This window comes from Podarcis cretensis (genome assembly GCF_951804945.1).
Source record: "Podarcis cretensis genome assembly, chromosome: 8".
NCBI classification, from domain to species: Eukaryota; Metazoa; Chordata; class Lepidosauria; order Squamata; family Lacertidae; genus Podarcis; species Podarcis cretensis.
This window is the reverse complement of record NC_137177.1, coordinates 49,143,444-49,166,639: the sequence shown is the minus strand read 5'-3', so window position 1 is coordinate 49,166,639 and position 23,196 is coordinate 49,143,444. Positions and strand designations below refer to the sequence as shown.

The following is a 23,196-nucleotide window of genomic DNA, read 5'->3' as shown; positions in this document are numbered from 1 at the left end:
TGGCTGTCTGCTGTTGGGAAAGGCTCGTGCCAACCCCACACAGCTATCAGGACAGGGAGGAAATCCCCTTCTGCCTGCTTCACAGGAACTGCGCTGACCCCTGGAGAGATCCCATCGCTGGCAGCGCAACAGGCAAGTTCAATTAAGTCAGGTCGAGCCAAGCCCCAAACCCACCCGCGCTCCGGATCCTCAAACAGCGCCCCAGGAGAACTGCCCTTTGGCAGGGTCTCCCATGGATCAGTTCCCCCCGATACCCCTCAGATGCGACAAGGGCCCGTTGCCACCTCACTCCCCTCCTGAAACCCTCCTGCCGATCCTCAACGCCTTCTCCCCGAAGCGTTTTTCCACCCAGTCACCATCTTCGCCTCTCTCTCCTTCACACCCACCGCTCATCACCTTCAGAGGGTGACCCCCCCACAGCCCCAGGCCTTCGCCCCAACCGCCCCCGCCCGGAATCTTCTCCCCCCTCAGCGCGTCTCCCCCCGCCGCCTTCCCCACCCCCTACCTTTGTAGTGGACGCGCAGGTTGCCCTGGGAGAGGCCGATGTAGTTGTACTTGTCCTTGGGGCTCCAGGCGCGCGGCAGCGGCGTCTCGGCCTGGTTTACAGCCGGGTAGAGACGTCGGAGCCGCTGGCTCAGCTCCTGCTCCTCCGGGGGAGGCGGCGGCGGCGGCGGCGGCAGCACCGAGTCTCCCCCAGGTGAGCTCGCTGCACCCGCGTCCGCCATCTTGGATACACTATTGTGTCAGAAGGAGGGGAGCGGGACCTGTTTCCCTGGCTGTCCAATGGGACGCGGGCTCGGCCACAATGGAGCCGAAGGGCGCGATGGGAAAACGAGTCCGAGCGCCACCTCTGGACTGGGTCAAACCAGGTGGCGAGTGACTACAAGTTCCGAGGAACACTGCACAGGAGGGCCCGCCCACTCCTGGCACCGCAGAGCCCGCCGGGATAATGAGTATAGTAAGGACTCCGCGGGATAGTCCAGGAGATTTCTCACCTTTCAGTACTATTAAGCCGGGCGGGCGGGCGGGCGGGGGGGGGGGAGCCCCATACAGTAAACATGCCTGGAGTTGGGCAAGACGGCTGCAGTCCTGTGCATGCTTAACGTAAGCGCCAGTGAGTAAAGCGAGATTCACTTCTGAATAAAAATGCATAGGATCATCCAGGCCAGCTATAAACTAGTGGTAGAAAAGGGAGATGGACGGACAAATAGATTGGCACCCGGTGACGGCAATTACACAAATACGCAACGTACACCGTGTCACGCATGCATCTCGTTAAGAAAAGTGACACCAGCCTCACCACTGTCCCAAAGCACAGCTCACTTTTTATATAAGGGACTAGTTTCAGATACACAGGATCGAGCCCTTCACGCGCTGGAAAGCGGCGTTTAGAGAAGCAAAAATAAAATAAACGGTGTGCGTGTGTTTGCGTGGGCGCACGAGCCAAATAGGACGCGTCACGACTAGCTCATTTAACCTGTAGCACCTCCTGAACGGCTCAGGAGTCACGGCACGGCTAGCAAACTTTCCCTGATGCCTTCCCCCAGGACGAATGCATTCTATCAGCATCCTGGAGCCCAACGTCACTACTACCACCACCCGTCGGACTAAGCCAGCTACCCGCGTTATATAGCCGGGCACAGGCTTGAAATCCTCGGGGAAAGCAGCTTTCAGGTCGTGAGTTATTCTCTCAAGCGCCTCTGGAGGGCGCTGCGGCCTCAGTCTAGACAGCAGGTGGCGGTGGTTGCCATGGCGACCGAGTGTAAACATCCTCTGCAGGCGCCGTTCCTCTACCCTCCTCGCAGCCATGAAGAGTAGCGCCTCGACCTTTTTGCGGTGAGTCCATCAGGAAGGAGACAGGTTGGAGATGGAGTGGCCGGGAAAGGCCACTCTGGAAATATATCCTTAATCCCAGAGAGATGGAGATCACTTGCGCTTGCTCCAAGAAAAGGCATTTCGCACGAGGCGAGGCATGTTCTTTCTAACGGTTTCTTTGGCGAGCTTAGCAACATACTGTACTTGGAAGCTGCTTTCGAGCAGGTCAGCCTGTTCGTCTACCAAACCAGCCTTCCCCAACCTGGTGCTCTCCGGATGGTTTGGACTACAGCGTGTTCTGGCAGGGGCTGCTGGGAGTTGTAGTCCAAAACATGGAGGACACTAGTACTGTATGTTGAAGGTTGTACTGGCCCAGTGCTTTCTGCTCTGACTGGCACTGGCTCTCCAGGGTCTAAGACAAAGTTCTCCCTGGTGAGGATGATGGAGAAATCTGATTCAGTTTGCATTTAAAGGCAAAGCTACCTAATTCACACTTTCCAAAACAATATGTAAACCAGCATCTCATAGGGTAAGTGCAGAGACTTTTCACCAGGTACAGTTCAGCCCTGATCATTTTAATCAACATTAAATGTAAACCATGGGTAGGCAAACTAAGGTGCGGGGGCTGGATCTGGCCCAATTGCCTTCTAAATCCGGCCTGCGGATGGTCTGGGAATCAGCGTGTTTTTACATGAGTAGAATGTGTCCTTTTATTTAAAATGCATCTCTGAGTTATTTGTGGGGCATAGAAATTCGTTCTCCCCCCCAAAAAAAATAGTCCGGTCCCCCACAAGGCCTGAGGGACAGTGGACCGGCCCTCTGCTGAAAATTTTTGCTGACCCCTGAACGATATTACTCATATGCTGTACAGTATGGAGATTATTATATGTTTTTTGGTATGGAGGCAAACCTTCTAGTTTACAATATACTTCCCAAGACATTTGGCAAAGGATGAGATAGTGCCCCTCCATTTGAAGTCAGGTGGACTGGTAGTTGTGTATTACTTCAACACTAGTGATAGGACAACATCCTCCATCACACATGAGTGTAGGGGACTAACAGCTCAGCACTCTAAGACCTTACCACCACACCCTGCTCCCCAATATTTGCTGCCTGAGTCAAGTACCTCAATCTAACTAATGGTAGGACTAGCTCTGGTGACCTTTAGTGTCTGAGTGTTTTAGGCAGTTGGGCAAATCTCTATGTACGGACAAAGTTTCCTGCTTTTGACTGTTGTCCTTCTTGGAATATGGTGGCAAAGACACTTTTGCTGATTAAATAACTAGACTTTGGTAGGATTCAGCAGCATCTTGTAGTCATACAATAATGCTTTTTTCTCTTTTTATTTCAGGGTCAGTAGTCAGGACTCTGATAAAAGGTATTGCAATAAAATAGAAGAGTTAATTACTTAAATTAGCTTTGTGGTTGCAGTAAGAACTGTGGCTTTGACATTTCTTACTACAGGTTTGCCACATATTTGGTCTTGAGGACTACATTCACTGGCAGCTAGTGGGCTGCACACACATGTACCACCTCTGTTCTCTCATGCACACTGACACAGGCAGGCAGGCAGGGGCTTGGAGTAGGTAGGAGGCACCCCATAACTGCTCACTAACCAGCTACTTCCTCCAGAGTTCCCAGCACCAGTTGAGCAGCAGGAGAGGAGGAGTCACACTCTGGACAGAGATATCTGCCCATCACCTCATAACGTTTCACTGCCCAGCAGATGTGCTGGCAAATGTGCTCTCTTCAGCCTGCCAAGCAACTGTTTCAGGGAGCTTTGGAAGACATGTATGCAAATACTTCAAATGTAGGGCAGATGGGTTGGATGGAATGGCCTTGTGGGCCAAATGAGGAGGCTTGGCAGGCCTGATTACAGTGGACGCTCTGGTTGCGAACGTGATCCGTGCGGGAGGCACATTCGCAACCCTCAGCGCCACATCTGTGCACATGCGGGTCGCGATTTGGCGCTTATGCGCAAAGCATGATTTAGTGCTTCTGCATGTGCGAGTGCCGAAACCCGGAAGTAACCCGTTCTGGTACTTCCGGGTTCAGCGGGGTGCAGAACCTGAAAACGTGCAACCTGAAGTGTCTGTAACCCGAGGTATGACTGTATATGCTTTAAATGTGTGCTGTGTACACAGCTTTATGGAGCAATCCTATATTCGAGCTACACTGGCTGATGGACCATAGGATTTGGTGAAAACCCAGCTACATTGGTGGATTCAATATATGTCTGTGGCATGAAAAATACACCATGGGAACATTCCAGATACATCAGTGGAACACTATCTCTCTTTGCTGGTAGAATGGCTCTGCCATAGAGTATTTTACTGGCATATCTGTTCCACTAGCATATCTGCATTGGAATCATTGAATCTGATGTTCCACCTGCAAAACAGGGCTTCTGCCACATCCTATAGACCCTCAAATAGCATGCCCTTAATATCCTGGTTTGTAAACTAACTGACATGAAATCAGAATTCCCAGTTTTGGACACAATAGGGAACTCTGCTTTAAACATACCAGGATCTGTGTGCCAACGCTTTTGTGCAATAGGAGGAAGAGAGGACTACATGAGCCCAGTGCCTACTTGTGGCTTCATTAAAAAAAGAAGTGATGTTACACCTGAGCCTTGGGGTGCAGGAATTTGACACTGAAAGATATAAGACATAGCAACTGAGGAGTTTGTTCCTAATAGCTGGTTGATTTGTGTTAACAGCCTTTCCTTTGAAATGCAGTAAGGAGGCCCTGGATTGAAAGAAATGACATTGCTCATTCTCATTTTGACTTGAGTTCCTCCATAGAACTGCAATTTCCCCTTCTTACCAATTATCCAGGGTCTCATTCCTGAAATGCAATCAGAATCTAAATTGTCAAGAAAAATTACCTGATCTGAAGGAATCATTTCAGAAGAAAAGAAAATCTCTGGTGAGTTTGAGCAGATCAGGCATGACAATGCTCACCCCTTGCTAATTTGTAAGTTGCTTTGGGTCACTATTGTAGGGAAAGTGACAATTCAATATAAAAACAACAGTGGTGGTGCCAGGCCTTCTGATCTTAGCAGTCTGCTAACTACTTCAGCTATCCTAGGGCTGCCACATGGCTAGAGGTCTAGGCAAGAAGGATGCTCTGATGCCCTCCCTTTGTAAAGTAAGAATAACAAGAGTCTGTTTCACCCTGAGCAAGAGGGGCCCGAGAGGAAAGGACTAACAGTACTAACAGTACTATTCTGATAAGGCTTATTCCTAGGCAGTGCTTTTTCTGGGGGTACACAGGGGTATGCATACCCCTAAACATTTTGTGAATCTAAGTTTGGCCTCATTGAGGGGCAGTATTTCAATATGATTAGGAAAATGAAAGTACCCCTAAACATTGTTTTATAGAAAAAAAGCACTGTTCCTAAGTAAGTGGAGTAAGGAGTAAGGATTACATCCTAAGTCTTGGATTTATTCTCTTCCCTTTTTGGGTGACTGGTTGTTGTTAAAGGAGCTGAACCATTCCTATGCTGAATGCCTGAAGTACAGGTGTGATCATGTTTACAATAAAGGTCATACGTTTCAGTTCATATTAGCCGATGTCACTGGTTGGCGGCTGAAACCACTATTATGTTGGGAGGTCTGAAACGTACACCAATGGGTAGGATCCTGCTTGAAGGTCTGATTTGCCACTGCGCATAATCATAATCTATCACTTTTCAGAGCCACTCTAGCAGTCAGTTGTCTTCATGGCCTGCATACGCACCAGGACACATTATCTTGCAGAATCGAAAACCATGTACTACCTCTGAATGGCAAAGGTAGGTAGGATAAATGTTGTACATTAAATGTGAAGTTTTCTGGGCTTCTCTGCATTGTAAACTGATATTGTATTTTTGCCAACTGTCATGGTTTCCTGCATAGAATCTAGGAACTGTAGTCTGGTAAAGGTATCAAAATTTCTCATTAGGGGAGAAGCATATCCAGAATGGATTTTCTCCTCCCACATGCTCAAGAGCAGGGGTGGGTAATCTCAGGCTCGTGGGACAAATGTGGCCCCATAGTTCTCTTCATATGGCCCTTGGGTAGGGTTGCCATATGCCCAGGAAATCCCAGACATGTCTTCTTTTGGGGGGCCAACATGCCCATCCAGGGGGATTTTTACATTTCAAAGCAGATGTCTGGGTTTTGTTTTGTTTTTTGGCTTTGGGCAGCGTGGGCTTGGGCTCATGCATGGGTGGCACAGGTGCAGGCTGCTCTGCATGCCGCAGCAACTTGCAGCCTAAGCCAGGGAAAGAGGTGTGTGGACATGGCAGTGGCCCTGCACACCTGCGCCTGTTGATATTTTCACCCCCTCCCATTGCAAGAATCTCCTGATCTGATGTTTTGAGAACTGCTCTTCTGTTCTTCCGCTCCTGACTGCCTGACTCTGTGTGTGGAGAGAGTCTTATCTATATAGTGACTAGATGGCTGAGTGGGAGCTGTAACACTCATGCAAGCCAGTAGTTCTTTAGTTTGTAGTAGCTATTAGAAATAAAAGAAGTTATGCTTCAGTACTTTAGTTCCTGAATCCAGGTCACAGGCTCACCCTATTCATACACAAATACACTCTCAAGACAGGATTTGCAAGCAAAAAGACAATAGAAAGCCTTTCCCCATTTGCCTCCCTTACTGCAGAGGAATAGTCAAGGTCATTGGGAGAGTCAAAATGGCTTCAGGATTGCTTTCCTATACTATTTCAGACACATAGGTCATATATTTAGATATGTGTGCATTTATGAGTATTCTATATGTGAGACCTTAAAATTCTTATAACACTGGTTACACATTCTATTTTAAATGCATTTGTTAGGGGGGGATTACTGGTTTGTTTTTGTTTTTTACATATTTTGTGTTCTCATTTTGTATTTTTATGTTGTGAACCACCCTGTGATCTTTGGATGAAGGACGGCATACAAATTTAATTAATAATAATAATGATGATGATGATGATGATGATGATGATGATATGAAGGCAGGCGATGAGTATTCTGCAGACAATCATGGGGAGGGACTCAGCTGTCTAGGATAGACCCTGCCAGGGTGTGGGGAGGCTGAGGAACTGCTTAGGGAAGAGGATCCTGGCTTCTGATCGCCCCATCCCCTCTCCCTACCAGTCTTCCCAGCACACAGCATCTGCACAGCTTCTGCCTGTTGCACCAACACTGGCTCCAGAGTCCCAAGAGGGACACTGCTGCTCTGTCTGTTCTAGAGATGTTGGCAACAGCTCCTTCATTGCCTAGGTTATAGAGATGCCCAGGGGCGCCAAACTTGGATAAAATATTGGGGGGGGGGTTCCAAGTAAGTCCTGGCCCCACATAATCTATCACATGATGGGGTGCACACACCATTTGAATAGCAATGCCCATCAACTTGGGGGGCAGCCCCCTCAAATATTTTATGGGGGGGCAAAGCCCCTTCGACCCCTAGGAGTTGGCTCCTATGGAGATGCCAGTGCAGGCATAACATTTTTTTTTCAATAAGATATTTATTAAAGTTTTCAAAAATGATACAAAAAAAAGAGACAACAAGAATACAAAAATATAAAAATACAGAAATAAAAACAATTTAAAAACACGTACAGTTTCCGTTCACTTATTTTCTTTTAACTTATTTTCCCGACCTCCTCACACCTCCCTTTCTTATATTCCAATTCAGATTATTTGTTCAGCAAATCCTCACGCCAGTGCAGGCATAACAGACAGTTCAGGCCCAGCCTTCCTGGAGGAGTTCCCAATTGCTTGCCCAGTTGAAGGAACAGTCCCCTTTACTGTGCTAAGTTGTGCCTGCCCCATTCCTATGTAAGAGGGTTGTAGGGGTGTGTGTGAGTCATTTGTTGGATCAACATCTTAACTTGCCTAGCCTTGCCTGCACCTGTTACACCTCTTTACCCTTACCAACAGTTTACCCTGTAGCAATTTGAGTGCTAAAGGTTCCTATGTTGTTAAAATCAGAGTCCAAGTTCTTTATATGATGAGAGCCAGGACATTTGTGTGGAGGAAGCCCCTCTGAGTTCCATTCCTTCTCTTCCTCAGCTTTCAGTGAGTGTTTCTGACAGGAGTTCCATATATGAATTGTCATGAGGAAATTTTGGGAACCATAGTTTAATTAAATGTTGAGACTTGTATTAAATATTCCCAACACCTTCTCAGAACTCCCAAGGCTCTCTGAGAAGAAGAAACAGCTGTCTTTTGAGATGTGACCACCAAGAGCCGTTTTACATCTCTGTGAGTGGTGTTTGTGACTTTGTACTGAATTTCCATTCTGAAATGCAGATATTTTGGATCATATTACAGTTACAACAATGCACAAAAATGTACAGTATATCAAAATGTGAACATGTGTATAAAGTTTCATTTTCTTGTCTTTCAGCATCAACAAAGAGCAGCTTCCTCTTTCCATACCAAAACCACGCTACCTTGAAGATCTGGAATCCCATTTGAGGAGAGAGCTGCAAGCACTTGACCTTACTAAAGGGAAAGTTCAGGAACTTAAACTCCAGGTCTGAGTAATAAACTCTGCTCTAATTTTACAATCTTGAGTGTGAACACATTTATTTAGCCCACCAAGATTTTTCTCAAAGGAAATGGGGTGTATACAGAAGCCTCATATAACCAGTGCTGACTTGGGGATAGGTTTTAATGGGTAGGAGAGGATATATTAATTGCAATTTATCCAACAGCCACACAGAACACAGAACTGGTGTCAGTTCCCCTGACTGAGCATCTCCTTAAAATACCATGCAAGCAATCTAATAGCCGTCAAAGTAAGATACACATCCTTGTTTAATAAAGGATTATATCTCACTGCTGGTTATCACGTCTAGATATAGAATATATTCAATTAATAGGATTTATAGTAGTACTGTTGCCATCCCCTCCCTTTTTCTCTCATTAGCCCTATAGAGAAGTATTTGAGTTCTTCATGGAAGAATTCAGAACCTACAAGCCTTTGTTGGCTTCTATCAAGAAAGAGTATGAACTGACTATAGGTAAGAGAGCATCAATTATTTTATACCAGATGTAATTCTGAACAAGCAAATTTGCTTAGCTATAGTGGATCAGAGGCCAAACAGTAGGTAAACAGTAGACTTCACCACTAAAAATGAATACACGAACTGTTTATTAACTCCCTTCTAATGAGGACAAGACATTGAAAAGAGACAAAAGATTTCCAACAAAACCCACACGTTTTACTTTTTTTAAGTTTAAAAAGGAACCTTCACGGGTCCTGGAAACTTTAAGTAACTTTGGAACCTGACTTTTATGACATTTAGCATATCTGAAAGAGAAGATCTACTCCCTGGAGTCAGTGAATGCCATTCTGGTCACAGCCTCTGATCAATGTACTCGGCAAATCCTGGCCTTTCAGGAGCAAGAGAAAATACAAATTGCAAAACTAAAGGATGAGAGGATCTACTTACTGAAGCTTATTGACAAAATGAAGGAGGAGAAATATTCTTTAGAAACCCAGGTGAGACAGACGCCTCCCCATCTACACTTTAATCAACTATGACTCAAGAATCTGATCTTGCATCCTTTTTATTAAAATAGAAAACACAAGTCAGTTTAGGAGTTTTTGCAAAAACTACCCTTATGCTTTAAGGTGTATCAGTTGAGGTTGTCTGACATCAGGAGATAACAATAGCAAGTTCTGTGCTTTCAGCCATTGTTCTGGTTAAAAAAACAAAACAGTGGTGCTCTGGTCCATTTCTGCTGCACCATACCCGCTGGGTTCCAGGTAGCTTTGACTGGGACTGTTCTGTCATTGTTCACAGAATAGTTTTGTAGGAGTCTTTTCATAGGATAGTTTGAGGGCAAGATTCCTACATAGTCCAAGCCCCATCATTAGGTGGTAGAAGTTCTAGAATCCTTTGGACAGCTAAATTTGGTACTACTACCACTCTTCCCAAAGTAGATAAAATTTGCAGGTAGCTGCATTGTTCTAATGGACCAACACAGCTAACACAGCTGCCTTCAATTTTAGAAGTACAGTTTGTTTGTTAGCTTCCTTCCATGACGCACACATTTGACAGCACTGCATCATACATTGTCACTTCAGGAGTTATCACCTCCTTGGCCCATCAAGGGTACTTGCTGGTTGGCTGTAGAGAGATCACAGTACTTGCTTCCACTGCTGAGGCTGCAGCCACTGACAAAGTGAGCTTGTCACACCAGTGATTAGTGGTTTCCTCTGCCTTACATCACATAGGTGGCTAAGATGCGGAAGGCGGTGGCAGAGGAATACCTCCGTTACCTGAATGAGTCTGATGCCCGCAAGCTGCTACTTATAGATCTCAATGAAATGTACCGTCTGAAGGAAGAAATGAAGTTTGCCCAAATCCAAGGTAGAAGATGTAGTTTTATATAAGGTGGGCTGAAGATTCTTCTTCAGGTGGGAAACTGGAATGCAATGTAGGGGTGGCTAATATATGTCCCAAATATGTCCTCCCTGCTTGCTATCAGAAGATGGAGTCATTTCCTGTCTCAGATCAACCTGCCTCACAGGATGATTGCGATATATGGCTTCCTGAGTTCTTTGGAGGAAGTGCTGGATAAAAATGTCGATTAACACACACATTTAGCAATTATAAATGGATGATGCAGGAGAGAGGAGCAGGACTGGGCCTCCAGGAGGGTATATCAGGATCCATGGCATACAGGACCTCCCTCCCTGCTGCAGTGTCAAAAAATTGCCCCACCAAGACTGCTGTTAGGAAATGGAAGAACTCAGCCACTGAGACCATAGCAGGGGATGGGGAAGGTAGGGTGGAAATGAGCCAGGGACTGATGGCTAACCTTTCTCCATAGGACTGATCTTGCAAATGGCTCCTACAGTAGTTTTTTGTACATTTTAAAAATAAGCAGTTGCTTTAATGTAACATTGCTTTGCCCCCTAGTTTAACCTAGACTAGCCTGGCTAAACATTTCTCCCTCTTTCCTTGACTTTTTCAGCCCATTATGTAGTCGGTGGAATTTTTCCGCTTAGCATCATGTAGAAATGTCAAGTCGGTTGGTCTGTGTTATCTTATTGTCCTGAGGCAGCCTTTGCAGGAGCAATCAATAGATACTGCTATATTGGGGTGGGGGTGGGGGAATCTCACCCTAATGGAGAAGAGTAACTTAAGCATAATTTCCAGTGGCAACTTTGGGCCTGTCTGAACCATTTTCTCTTAAAGATGAAAAGGGGGAAGATTCGGTGAAGCTGACGCTTGCTTTAAAGGTAGCACGACACGACCTCACCAAAGCCCAAGTGGAGCTGAACACTATGAAGGCAAACTATGGAGACGTAGTGCCCAGAAGAGAGTTTGAGTTGCAGGAACACAAATGTAATGAATTGACTGAAAAGGTAACCAAAGGCTATGCTGAGCCCTACTGACGCTCCAAGGTTGGCTGGTTCTCCATTATTTGAGGAGGGTTTTCAGAGTGGGATCTCCTCCCATTTGCTCTAGAGTAGTATTGGAGAACCTCTCACCCATTGGCCTAATTAGGCCATTGGGCTTGCCCTGTTTGGCCTGCAAAACTGTTTTGGACAGCCACACCCGCCTGTGAGTTTCTTCTGATGTCATATCACATCAGGCATCTAACACGTGAATCCGTGGTGCCAAATTAAAAACAAAGAAATGGGAGCTTATTTCTTTTTGCTGCTTGAATTTTGCACTTTTAAAATTTGACACCTTTTTCTCTTGCTCTGAATTTAATCTTTGCAGCCCCCATTTGAATTATTTTTGAGTTCAAGCTGGGGCTTCAAAAGTAGAAAAGAAGAATCCGTAGCAAAGTATGCCCCCTCCCCAGTTCTCCTATTGCAGTCACAGCTTGCAGTTTGGGTCACCTGACATCATATGTTCTACAAGTGAGTGGCTATCATGAATAGCTGGCCACTTCTGAATCTGGGCCTCAGAATCTGGGTCTCAGAATCGGGGCCCATTTCCCCACCCTTACTAGAAGCAGGGTTTAATTATTCAAAGCAAGACTCCTTTATGTGTGGAAGAGGTTTCTCCTAATCACGCTCCTGTTTTCTCAGTGATACGGTGCTTTTCTCTGGAATGTCTTTTAATTCCCAATTTAGCATTTATGACAGGGATTTTAATGTTCTGACAGGAATTCCTTGACAAGCACTTAAAGCAACCCACACACCTGTAGGCTGTCTATCTACTATTTTAACATCTTATTTATATACCACTTAGTCATCCAGAAAATGTAAGAAGTCTATGTAGAATATTCATTTAAAAACATTAATAAAATTTAACATCAAGAACAAATACACACACACACCCCACACACACATGTGCATGTGTGTGTAAAATCAGAAGATGTTAAAATGTATATAATCAAATTGTATGAGTAGGATTGCCTAAACGAGCAAGCAAAATTAATGGGTGCTAAAACAATACAGGAAAGGTGCTTGCCTAATATCAAAGGGCAGGGAGTTCCAGAGAATAGATGCATGCCTTGCCACATATTTACTCATGTCCTTTGGCCTTGCCTTTCAGATGACAATTCTTCAAAAAGACTTTGATGATCTCCAAGAAGAATATGACACAATGCTGGACATACACAAGCAAGTTTCTGAGGAACGGGACAAATTCTATAATGACCTTATCAATGTCCAGCGGTCCTCCACACCGCGGCCTAGCTGGGAAAAATGTGCAGGTACTTTTTGTTGCTGCTGCTGCTGCTGTTGTGGTTGTTGTTGGTGTTGTCTTTATATGCCCAGGACAAGTACACAGCAATATTACACAATGAACAACAGAAAACATCAAAAGGTCTAAAAATTATAAATCTAAAGGAGTAATCTAATTAATCACAGTCAGCTCACCATGCCAACTGCTGGATTCCATATTTATTTATGCCTTAGAAAGCAGAGGTGTTACTGGTTACTTAAAGGACTTGGGGCAAAGTCCCATGAGATAAAAGTGCATAAAATCTGCATATGCTAATGTCTATTTATCAGAGCTGCCAGGTTGCCTCCAAGATTGAGGAAGCACAGCAGGGCGCACATGTGTGACTGGCTCTCCCTCCTGTTTCTTTTGATTAGTAAGTAGAATGTTTGCAGAGTTTATAAGCAACATCTTTTACTGACCATAAGCCACTTTTGACAGGGATTTCTTTGTCTTTTATATAGCTCCTGGAATAATTTTACATGCTACACTCATTACAACAAATCTGATAACTAATTAAATTCTTATATAAAGTTCTCCTTCCAGCTGCATGAATTGCTTGGCCCTATCTGATACCTCACATCTTCTTGTTGCAGATGTGATTGCTGATGGGGCTGAGCGCTGGAGTGCTTTGTCAGAGGGCAAAACTAGTGATCAGTTGGTAGACGTGCTTTTGGAAGAAATTGGTGCGGGACTTCTAAGAGAGAGGGACACCTTCGTGGCGCTGGTATGGCTGTGCTGGTTATTGTATCCATTGGGACTTTCACCTGCTTGTTCCTCATTTTGCAGAGAAGGTCAAGAGGAGTCTTGGTCTCCACCTCTCCAAGGGGCCTGGCCTCATTCCCAGCAACCTGGAGACCCTTTCCTTCCCTCTCTTGTGCTGAAGTGTGACAAGGGAAGAGAAGCAGTTCCTACCTAAGAGATGAACAGTTTTAAAATGTTCCATACTGAATCAGACAATCAGTTCCTCTAGCTCTGCATTCTCTACACTGCTGCTTTCCTGGGTTTCAGACAGGAATCTTTCACAGCCCTACCCAGAGATGCTGGGGATTGAACCAGGAACTTTCCCCGTGCAGAGCACAGGGAAATCACAACCTTCTCCCAAATGCAAGTGCTACTTTCCACACCGACCCATTTCCTTAAAAACACCTGCACATTGCAGAAGATTCTTGGGCCATCATCTCCTTTTTTGTTTGTATTCCTTTCTTGCCCGAAAAATAGTAAGTGAAAGCAAAATGGAACTGGAGGTGCCTTTCTCAAAATTTGCTATCTTTTACAATGGTACCTCTGGTTACGTACGTAATTCGTTCCGGAGGTCCATTCTTAACCTAAAACTGTTCTTGACCTGAAGCACTACTTTAGCTAATGGGGCCTCCCGCTGCTGCTGTGCAATTTCTGTTCTCATCCTGAAGCAAAGTTCTTAACCCGAGGTATTATTTCTGGGTTAGCGGAGTCTGTAACCTGAAGCGTATGTAACCTGAAGCGTATGTAACCTGAGGTACCAGTGTATTTGCAAAAGGTTTATAAAGTGAGCCACTAACCATCTCTTGAGAGCAGGAATGGGGGTTTAATTTGATTCAGTTTGCCTTTAAAGGAGAGTCTCCCTACTTCACCCTTTCCAGAACAGGATGTTTTCTGAAAAACAACCATCTTATCCTTTGAAATGCAGTGCTCCAGATTTTTCAGTATCATTCTCCAGCCAAGTAAAGTGTACAAAAATGCACAATAGGGTAAAGTGTGCATTATAATGTATATATTTGTGAAAATAACACAAAAATAAATATATTAGGGGCCATTGCTTTGCAAAACTGTATCTATTAGGCAAAATTGCATATAAATATGTGCATAGTAGGATAAATTAAAATAAATTAAAATATTAATCAGTTTTCATGAGGACTTAAAAATATTGCATTCCAATGAAAATGTAAAGAATTGTTAAGAATGGAAAGAACTGGAAACAGAGAGAACCAAATTGACAGATTTGTCCATCGTTCTTGGGGAATCAAATCATGTCAGGGCTAGCTTGCTAGATTTCATCCCCATGCAGCCACAAAGCAAATGTTGGGCAAACCTCTGTATCTCAGCCTAACCTCTCTCACAGGACTGATGTGAGGATAAATGTAAACCACTTTGAGGTTTTTGTTTAGAATCAAGCAGTGTATAAATTTTATGAAATAAAAATAATGAATGGGAGCAGGGGAGATACACAGTATGTATAAAACCCTCCTCTGAGGAAAATGGGATATGATGTAACAAATAAATCAATCTTTCTGGGCAGAACCAAACTAATTATAATTGAAATCAACACAGTCCTGTCTTACTAAATTAGCCAAAATGTTGTGTTCTGATACTTTTCCGCAGCTGTTCAGAAGCTGTTTTGAAAGAAGAACACTACTTAGACTGCATCTGGCCAGTCCACCCCCGCCCCCGGCATCTCAATGACATCAGGTTCACAGAATTTTAAATTAAACTATGCAGACAATGGCACAAGAGTTTGCAGGTGCCAACAATCAGCTGTCCTCTCAGCTGCATCTTTACCAGCCATCTGGTGATGGGTGGGTAGATGCAGCTTGGCCAAAATGGCTTTGTGGGTTATATGTGGAGACCTGGTAGGCCTGCTGGCTAGCATTTCCCTTCTTTTCACTTGCATTGAAAGTGCAGTGAGTGTGTCGGTTTTGTGTCCTTGCACAGCACTCCAGGCACTTTATAAAGGCTTAAGTAATAGTAGCAGTAGGGACTCTGGCTTGTGTATTGATTTAAGAGTTTGGCTTTGTACAGGACTTAATACTGTTCCTCTCACTAGGGGAGAAGCGAGAAGGTCCCTGTGTACCTGAGGTGTGATGGTGTGGTTAGGAATAAGAAGCTGACCAAAAAGGAGGTTGTGACCATTCTGAAGGAAATATGGAAAGAGAAAATTGCATCGGATCTACAGGTATCTTTGGATTTCCTTATGAATGTGCTTGAGGCAACTGGAAACATAGGAAGCTCTTGTATCATGTCAGACCATTGGCTATTGAGCTCAGTACTACCTACACTGACCAGCAGCAGCTGTCCATGGTTTCAGGGAGGGTGTCTTTCTTAACCCTTCCTGAAGACTGGGGACTGACTCTGGGATCTTGTGCTTGCATATTATTATTATTAGTATTAGTAGTACTACAGTGGAACCTTGGTTCTCGAACTGCGCAGTTGACGAACAAATCGGCTCCCGAACGCTGAAAACCTGGAAGTAAGTGTTCCGAGTTTTTAACGTTTTTTGGAAGCCGAACGTCTGATGCGGCTGTTGGCTATTGTTTTTGGGGTACTTACACCAATCAGAAGTCCCACCTTGGTTTTTGAACGTTTCGGGAGTCGAACAGATATCCGGAACGAATTAAGTTTGAGAACCAAGGTACCACTTGTAATAGCATGAACATTGGCCCAGTAGCAAATTGGCAACCAAGTCTCTGAGCAAGTCTCTGAGCAAAGATGTTACATGTTGACAGGATCTCAATCCTGTCAGCAATCGTGCTGCAGCATTCTGCAACAACTGCAGCTTCTGCATAGCGCGCAGTACAGTAATCTTGAAGTAATCAGTGCATGAACTACTATGGCCAAGCTTTCCCAGTCCAGGAAGAGACGTAGCTGTTGTAGCAGTCACAGCTGGTAAAAAGCGCTTCTAGCTACTGAGGCTGCCAGGACCTTGTGTGACAAAACTGGATCCAGAAGCATCCATAAGTATAGTTACCAATCCTGTGATTAGCCATGGGCGGCTGGTTGATTAACTTCAAAAAAAGAGAGGCCCAAACCTAGCTGAGCAGTTGTTACTACAAGTGATTCCAAGCCTATCTTCTTGATGAGGAATATTTTTTACTATGCAATTTAAAATTATTGGGAGGGAAGCCTTTTGTGATTCAAGCAGAAGCTGTAAAGAATCGCTCTCAACAGCTGAGGACTCTGTTCCAGAAACTGCATCTGTCTCTCTTGCAGAAAGGAAAACAATCCAGCCTTCCAGAGTTCTTCCTGAACTTCTTCCAGAAAAGGTATGGTGACGCTCCTGCTTTTGACTGGACTTACAGCGTCTATGAAAACATCAAGCTCTTTAAATCGAATGAAGCCATGTCGTTATTTCATCAAATCCTGACTGGAGAGGTGAGCAGTCCCTCATCTCACTTAAAGTAGATCTACATAACCACACACACACCCTACAGTAAATTCCAATCTACTTTTTTTTCCTAACCTGCTATAAGAAGAAATTGTGTATTCCCCTTTCTTGCTCACAGTGGTTTTTTTAGATCACATGTTCTTCACTTCGTCTGAGCAAGTTTTCCTGGTGCATGTGTTTTTCTTCTGAGAAATTCACCTGCAGTTGGAGTAAATTCAGCACTGAAGAATCCTCTTAATAATTTCAGCTGATTGAGATGTCCAGTAGTTGTGCTGATGGTCCATGCTACTGTTCTCCTTTCCTATTGCAGAATGAGTTAATGCTGGAGGGTGCTGTAGCCTAACTCTTCTACCTTCATTTCCCCAGCTGGATGAAGCAGTATACCACAGCCACCTCCAGGACCTTGCCAACCTCGTAAGGGAAGTGACAGCTGCTGATACCGGAAATACTGGCCAGCTGACACGCGATGAGTTCATGTAAGAGTTTGGAGCAGGGAGGTGTCATTTGCAGCCAGGTGCAAAGGAGTTGAGCAGAAGTGTACAGTGGTACTTCGGGTTAAGAACTTAATTCGTTCTGGGGGGCCACTAGGTGGCGCATCGGAAGATGGCTGACAATAACATCTCTCCGACCCACACGAGGTAATTTGGAGGCTATGATGGGGGTAATTAGCCTCCTTAACCCCCCCAGGATTATGGGGGGGACGGCCCTTGCCTGCTGTGCCCTATACCACCCCCGAATTTGTGGGGGTGGGGGCACTAGGCACAAAGCCCTCCTGTGGGATTTTCGGCACTCCTCGACGCCGTCCCCGATTTGCGCCGCTGGTTGCAATGATCTTTAAAAGGAACAAATTTGGACGTGATTAATTGCACATACATCAAAGAAAAAGGGGAGTAAATACTGCTGACAGAAGAGATCTCTGATAACAAGACAACAATAAAATACGAGAAGAACGTCAAGATACGGTAATGACTGGGGGGGGGGAGGAAACCTGCCTCTACCTTTTTATGTGACTTAACAAGAATCCCCCTCCCCTAATGAGTCAGAAATTAAGGACTTAAGCTGTGGATTTAAGGCTGTGTGGAGATAAACTTTCGATCCAAAGCAATGTTTCAAGATGAAGCTGGAAAGCTAAGAGTTTTGGAGTGACGCAGTCAGGAAAAATGCCGTTCGCCATTTTGTGAGGCATTGTGGGAGCTCTTGGGTCTGGGAGGAGAAAGAGAGAAATAGAGTTGTTTACATATCGTGAATCAACTCCTCGGTGGGACTTAAGAGCGACAAATGCCAAAATTTACGATGGAAAAAGTGATGTTATCTACGAAGGAGATATATGGAAACCATCTGGACTTAGTGGAGGAACGGGAAATCCACACAGGATTATTACACTTGCTATCGGCTTAAGGAGACTAACAGAAGAGATCGTAAAGGAGAAAGAGAAATTATACGAACAAGATATGATGTGGCAACACCAAGATAAGACTGGATAGAATTATGAACTTTGTTTGGACTGATTGGGACTGATTTGGACATTAACGCAGTAATAAGAAGATGATCTGAATTCCCCTTTGGATCTTGAAGTATGGGTTCCCCCAACAAAATTTAAAAATTTGGCTTTGTAATTCGGAATTTATATGACGTGATTTAATTTGATGTGATTGGCCAGTTAATAAAAATTATTATTTTTTTTTAAAAAAGAACTTAATTCGTTCTGGAGGTCCATTCTTAACCTGAAACTGTTCTTAACCTGAAGCACCACTTTAGCTAATGGGGCCTCCCGCTGCTGCCATGCCGCCGCAGCGTGATTTCTGTTCTCATCCTGAAGCAAAGTTCTTAACCCGAGGTACCATTTCTGGGTTAGCGGAGTCTGTAACCTAAAGCGCCTGTAACCCGAGGTACCACTGTATATTTAATTTTAGCAAACTTAAGCAGAATTGTTTTTCTCTGCATGGACAGCCTTGGAGTTTTATAGTACAGTATTCTGAATATATTTGAAAAGCAAGGAGTGAAGATGGGGCCCCTTCCTTTGGTACATTATGGTATGGGGAAATTCATAAAGTCACCTCCTCCTTCTCCTGAAACATCAGTATTTTAAAAAACAGCACACATACATAGTGCATGTACATATGAAACCAATACATAAGCTGAAGGGTTTTCTCTCTCCTCCTGTAGCCCTGCCCTGAGGGCAGCTTTTCCACTAAAGACCGAAGAATCTATCCAAGAGTTAATTGTAGCTGCAGGCTACAAACCAGAGTATCCTGAAACCTCTCTTTCATACAAGCTCTTACTCATAGAGGTAGGTTTCTCCGCTCACGGCATAGAACCAGAAGCACTTAATTAGTTTTAGAAAAAAGGATGGCTGGGGGAACATGATTAGGTTTTTAAAATTATACATAGTAAAAATAGCATAAACAGAAGAGCTAATGAACTGGCCAAACTTCTTTGGGGAGAATATTTTTCTCTTTCTTTCTGCAAGACCAGTGAAATTTTGTTTGGAGATTGTACACTGCTTTGTGGACAAAGTTCAGTATACTTTTTTTAAAGATGGGCAATAAATTCAGTAAATTCTTTTTTTTTAAAATAGCTCTTTACACACCACCTCATTAGCTTATGGAGTTGACTGTCATAAGGTTATGTGAAGGGCCACTGTCTTAGATGGCTTTCAAAGGAGAGTAGGCACTTTAATAGAGATAGGTTTATATTAGCTATGCTGCCTAAACAGACCTCCATGTTGAGACACTGTCCCTGACTAGCGGAAGAGGAACAATCAATGGGAGAAGGCCACAGCCTGACTGCAACTAGTTGGCCCCTGTGTGAAAGAATGCTGGACTAGATGGATTTTTAAGTAAATTAAGCAGGTCTTCTGTTCACACTGCTTTGGGCTGCATTGTGCCTGTTTTTGTTTTTAAGTCACCGATGGAACTTCCTGAATTCATAGTGCACCAGTGGTGTTGTCGCAGAAGCTGAAGTCTTAACTTTGGCTCTTCTTTTGTTTTATCTATGACACCAAGCTAAAAAAACACTGGCTATCCATGGAGGGCAGGATCCAAGCAACTCCCCTGCCAATAGAGTAGGTAATTAAAGCTATATTGACAAACCCTAGGGGCAATGTAGCTTCTCCATACTAGCGGTTAAGAGCTTATCATATTCCAGAAACATGCAAATCAAAGCCTACAACTGAGTCTAATTGCTGTTTCAAAGTCTGAATGGCTGGACATGTTTGTTTCAAAAACAGCAATTAAGCATCCTGTTTAGATGTCCAGAGAACACTGGACAGTGGAAACTGGAGAGCTGTTTCCAGTTAATTTTCTAATGTTTGACAACTGCCTCTGCTGACAGAAGGCAGATTATATGCTACCTCTCCCAACTCAGGGTGTTAATTGCATCAAACAAAGCCAGCCCTAAAATAATTGTTTACTCTTGCAGGATGAAGAAGGAAAAACAGAACCTTTTGTTAAGAAACTCAAGAAGCAATATGTGAATGAAAAAAGAGACTATATCCGTGAGATACAGGCTCAGTTAGGAACCTTGATGTGAGTATCAGCCTGAAAAGAATTGGATCCCGACTATCTTAACTGGAAATTAACTCATTGATTTCAATAGAAGCTATGATTAACTTGTCTCAATGGAATTCAAATTTACACCGCAGCTTCCATCTGCATGATTAAATTCAATTGGACTTACTCCTCAAATTATGTGTATGGTATTATAGCCTTCATCTAGATCTAATCCCTGGTTGGTCGGACAGTTAATCTCTCTCCCTCTTTTGCCCCCTCTCACAATCCTACACACACAAACGTTTGTGTGTGTGTGTGAGTGAGAGAGAGAGAGAGAGAGATGTGTGATGCTTTCCTTTTCATGAATTCCTTGCCACTTTAAAAAATAGAAGAAAAAAGGTGTTAGCCAGGGCAGCAAGAGATCTCCTTAGAAGGACTATACATGCGATAAATGCAATTTTTCCGTCGGTATCAGGCCATCAGATGAGTCATCAGCACCTCCTAGTATCCAAAAGCAGGAAATGCACAAGAGTGAAGGAATATACTGATACTTTCTGTCACCACTCAGCAGTGGCGTAGCGTGGGGGGTGCAGGGGGGGCCAGCCGCACCGGGCGCAATATTTTTTGGGGGGGGGCGCGCTAGCAGCTCTCTGCCCCTACCTGGCTCACTCACTCTCTCTCACTGCAGTGCCGGCTGTGCGAATCCGATCCGAGCTGCCGCCCACTGTGGAGGGGGAGGGTGCCAGGTGTGCGTTGCGGTGCGGAGCGGAGAGAGAGCGAGGGAGGGACTATCTGGGGGAGGGACAGTGCAGCGGTCGCCCAGCACAGCGCTGAGTGCGGGAGAGAACCACACCCGACCAGCCCAGGCAGCAGCAAGAAGCTGGCAGCGGTGGCAGGTTAGGGGCGCAAATTACTTGCCTTGCCCCGGGTTAGGGGGCGCAAATTACTTGCCTTGCCCCGGGTGCTGACAACCCACGCTACACCACTGCCACTCAGTCCGTTTCCTGCATTCCTAAGGCAGACCTCTCTGCTTCAATGATTTCCAGTGGCTTTGCTCTATTTTTCTTGATTCTGTTTTCCACTTTTTTAAAAATTAAAAATTGGCCCTTTTACCTTCCCAGACTGCCATATCACTCCAATGGCTGCCTCCCTTGGTTCCCACCCAAATTTTTACTGCCTGCCATTTGTTCCTGCCTCTGCTCACCTCCACCCACCCCCCAGGCTGTTTTTCTGCCATCCTAGCCTGCCAGTCTTTTTCTCATGGAGATGAATTTTTCACCACTTATCATTTATTTCCAGGCCTGTTCCTTGGTGGTTGTGGTTCCAGCTGGGTCCTCTGTCCCTTAGGCAGCTGTGGTCCATCTGTCTTCATTTTGCCTTCCTTTTGTTCTTTGGAAGAAGTCTAACCAAATACTTCCACTTGACAAACTCCTAGTTTCGTTTAATCACAAGACCTTGGGGAGGAAGGCTTCACCTGCTACTTCGGCTTGCTACCTGCAGGTCTCTATTTAACTTTCCTATGAGTGTCTCAAGCTTCCTGTCCCAGAGCACATCATGGCTCATTTGCCACTAACACCTTGAGCTTTTGACATTTTCAGGGCTATAACCTTTGTTAAGCATTGTAAATTGGCAAGCGGAAAGTGTCTCAAGTGGTTTTGCAGACCTAGGCAGCCTGGTGAGTCTACTCTACTGGGAATGTGGGCTTTGGTACATCCCATTTGATGGCCTGACAACCATGGAAAAGGGACCATTGGTCTCATCTGCAGGATGGTTTTCATGGGTGACACTCTGTCAGAACCACTCTTTGAGCTAGGGGGACTACTGGTCTTCAATGCCTTTTTGGGGTTTTTGTTGTTGCTTGTTTGTAGCCATTACTTGTTGTGTGCCTCCTGTGTTTTACATCTTTCTGTTTTCCTGATCATGTCTGCTAGTGAGGTCCTGTGTTAGTCTGAGTGAGGATGGAAAGCAGTCATATATTCCTTGACTTGTGCATTTCCTGCTTTTTTATACGAAGGGGCACTGATGACCCATCTGACAGCCTGATACCCTTGAAAACCACCCTTCAAGTGAGACTAATGACCTGTTTTCTTAACTTCAAACTATGTACTGGTAGTGTGCAGGTCAGGATGCAGTAAACTTGGATAGGTGATCAGCAGTAAACTTGATTACCAGTTTTCTAATGTAGGCCATACTTGCACATCAATGACTCTCATTGACTACTTTACCCTTTTTACATACAGGGAAGTGAGACCAGATGACTTGCGGGCAGCTTTCTGCATACTCGACCATGGTTTGTCAGAGCGAACCCTGGAGTCTTACATCTGTTATGCATTCCAAGTTTCCAAAGACCAATTGGACCCTGCGGTCTCCATCCCCATAGAAGTACTGATGAAAAGGCTTAAGGCTGGAGATATCAGACGACAAGGAACTGTTATAGGAGATGCAAAGTATCAGCTCCAATCCCACGCTTTAGAAGAAACAGAAGCTCTTTTCAATATTTAAATTGGCCACACCCTATACCCACCCCTTCCAAGGGTAACTAGAGCAATAAATTTTACAGAATAGTAATGTAGGACAAAACTTTCCTCAAAGAGCTCTGGTGACAGCCCTGCTGGAGTATTAGCCTTAGGTAATAGAGGGTTTGACTTCTTAGAGGCCATGACCAAAGGGCTAAAAGTTGTTCACAACTGGCAGCATGCCTTTCTCCTCACAACTATGTACTTTAGTATTTACTAAGGCTCCTCCATTAAGTCAAAGTGGCAGTTTACCCAACTACACATTGAAAGCTTGGGGATAAATGTTTTTAGAAGATTCTTTACATCTACTTCCCTTGCTAGAATTTCTGTGAGATGAAAATAAAATGGTTCTGTTTCTTTCTGGCATTTAAACCAGTATTTCCACTAAGCCTAGATCTGCTTTGTTATTGCAAAGGCAGTTCATCAGGTGTTTGTGTAGCCTTCAGTGGAGCAAAATTTTATGCTATGAAGTTTAAGATGGCACACTTGAGCCCCTGTGACTCTTCAGTCCTCCAGCACACTGTGTAATACATATCAGTTTTTCAAAGTAAAATAC

At 44.5% G+C, this 23,196-nt stretch overlaps 2 protein-coding genes across 5 annotated transcripts in view; one reads left to right on the top strand and one right to left on the bottom strand.

Moving 5' to 3' along the window:
- Positions 1-638, bottom strand: part of RANBP10 (RAN binding protein 10) — a 51,648-nt gene extending 51,010 nt beyond the window's left edge. For both annotated transcript variants that reach the window (XM_079987884.1, XM_079987885.1), the window contains exon 1: positions 506-638. The gene's annotated coding sequence lies outside the window, so the exon portion shown is untranslated. The remainder of the gene's footprint in view (positions 1-505) is intronic.
- TSNAXIP1 (translin associated factor X interacting protein 1) lies at positions 570-23,012 on the top strand. Of its 3 annotated transcripts, none has more exons than XM_079987882.1 (18): positions 570-697; positions 1,548-1,836; positions 3,167-3,193; positions 4,656-4,746; positions 5,517-5,614; positions 8,205-8,334; positions 8,730-8,823; positions 9,109-9,305; positions 10,044-10,179; positions 11,011-11,180; positions 12,325-12,484; positions 13,089-13,219; positions 15,296-15,424; positions 16,435-16,620; positions 17,000-17,109; positions 18,800-18,923; positions 20,054-20,160; positions 22,365-23,012. In XM_079987882.1, the coding sequence occupies exons 2-18, from the start codon at positions 1,808-1,810 to the stop codon at positions 22,624-22,626; spliced, it is 2,181 nt and encodes a 726-aa protein (XP_079844008.1). In that variant the 5' UTR covers positions 570-697; positions 1,548-1,807; the 3' UTR covers positions 22,627-23,012. The 3 variants fall into 3 exon arrangements, with proteins under 3 accessions (XP_079844008.1, XP_079844007.1, XP_079844009.1); XM_079987881.1 differs by lacking the exon at positions 570-697 and adding an exon at positions 836-958; XM_079987883.1 differs by lacking the exon at positions 570-697 and adding an exon at positions 837-958 and having other exon boundaries at positions 16,459-16,620.
- Positions 23,013-23,196: the final 184 nt, after the last annotated feature.

Bases quoted from the DNA above. Each gene is read 5' to 3' on its own strand.
- TSNAXIP1 (XM_079987882.1), top strand. From the start codon at position 1,808: ATGAAGAGTAGCGCCTCGACCTTTTTGCG. The intron at 4,747-5,516 runs GTGAGTTTGAGC...ATCACTTTTCAG, and splicing joins AGAAGAAAAGAAAATCTCTG to AGCCACTCTAGCAGTCAGTT. The intron at 10,180-11,010 runs GTAGAAGATGTA...TTTCTCTTAAAG, and splicing joins GAAGTTTGCCCAAATCCAAG to ATGAAAAGGGGGAAGATTCG.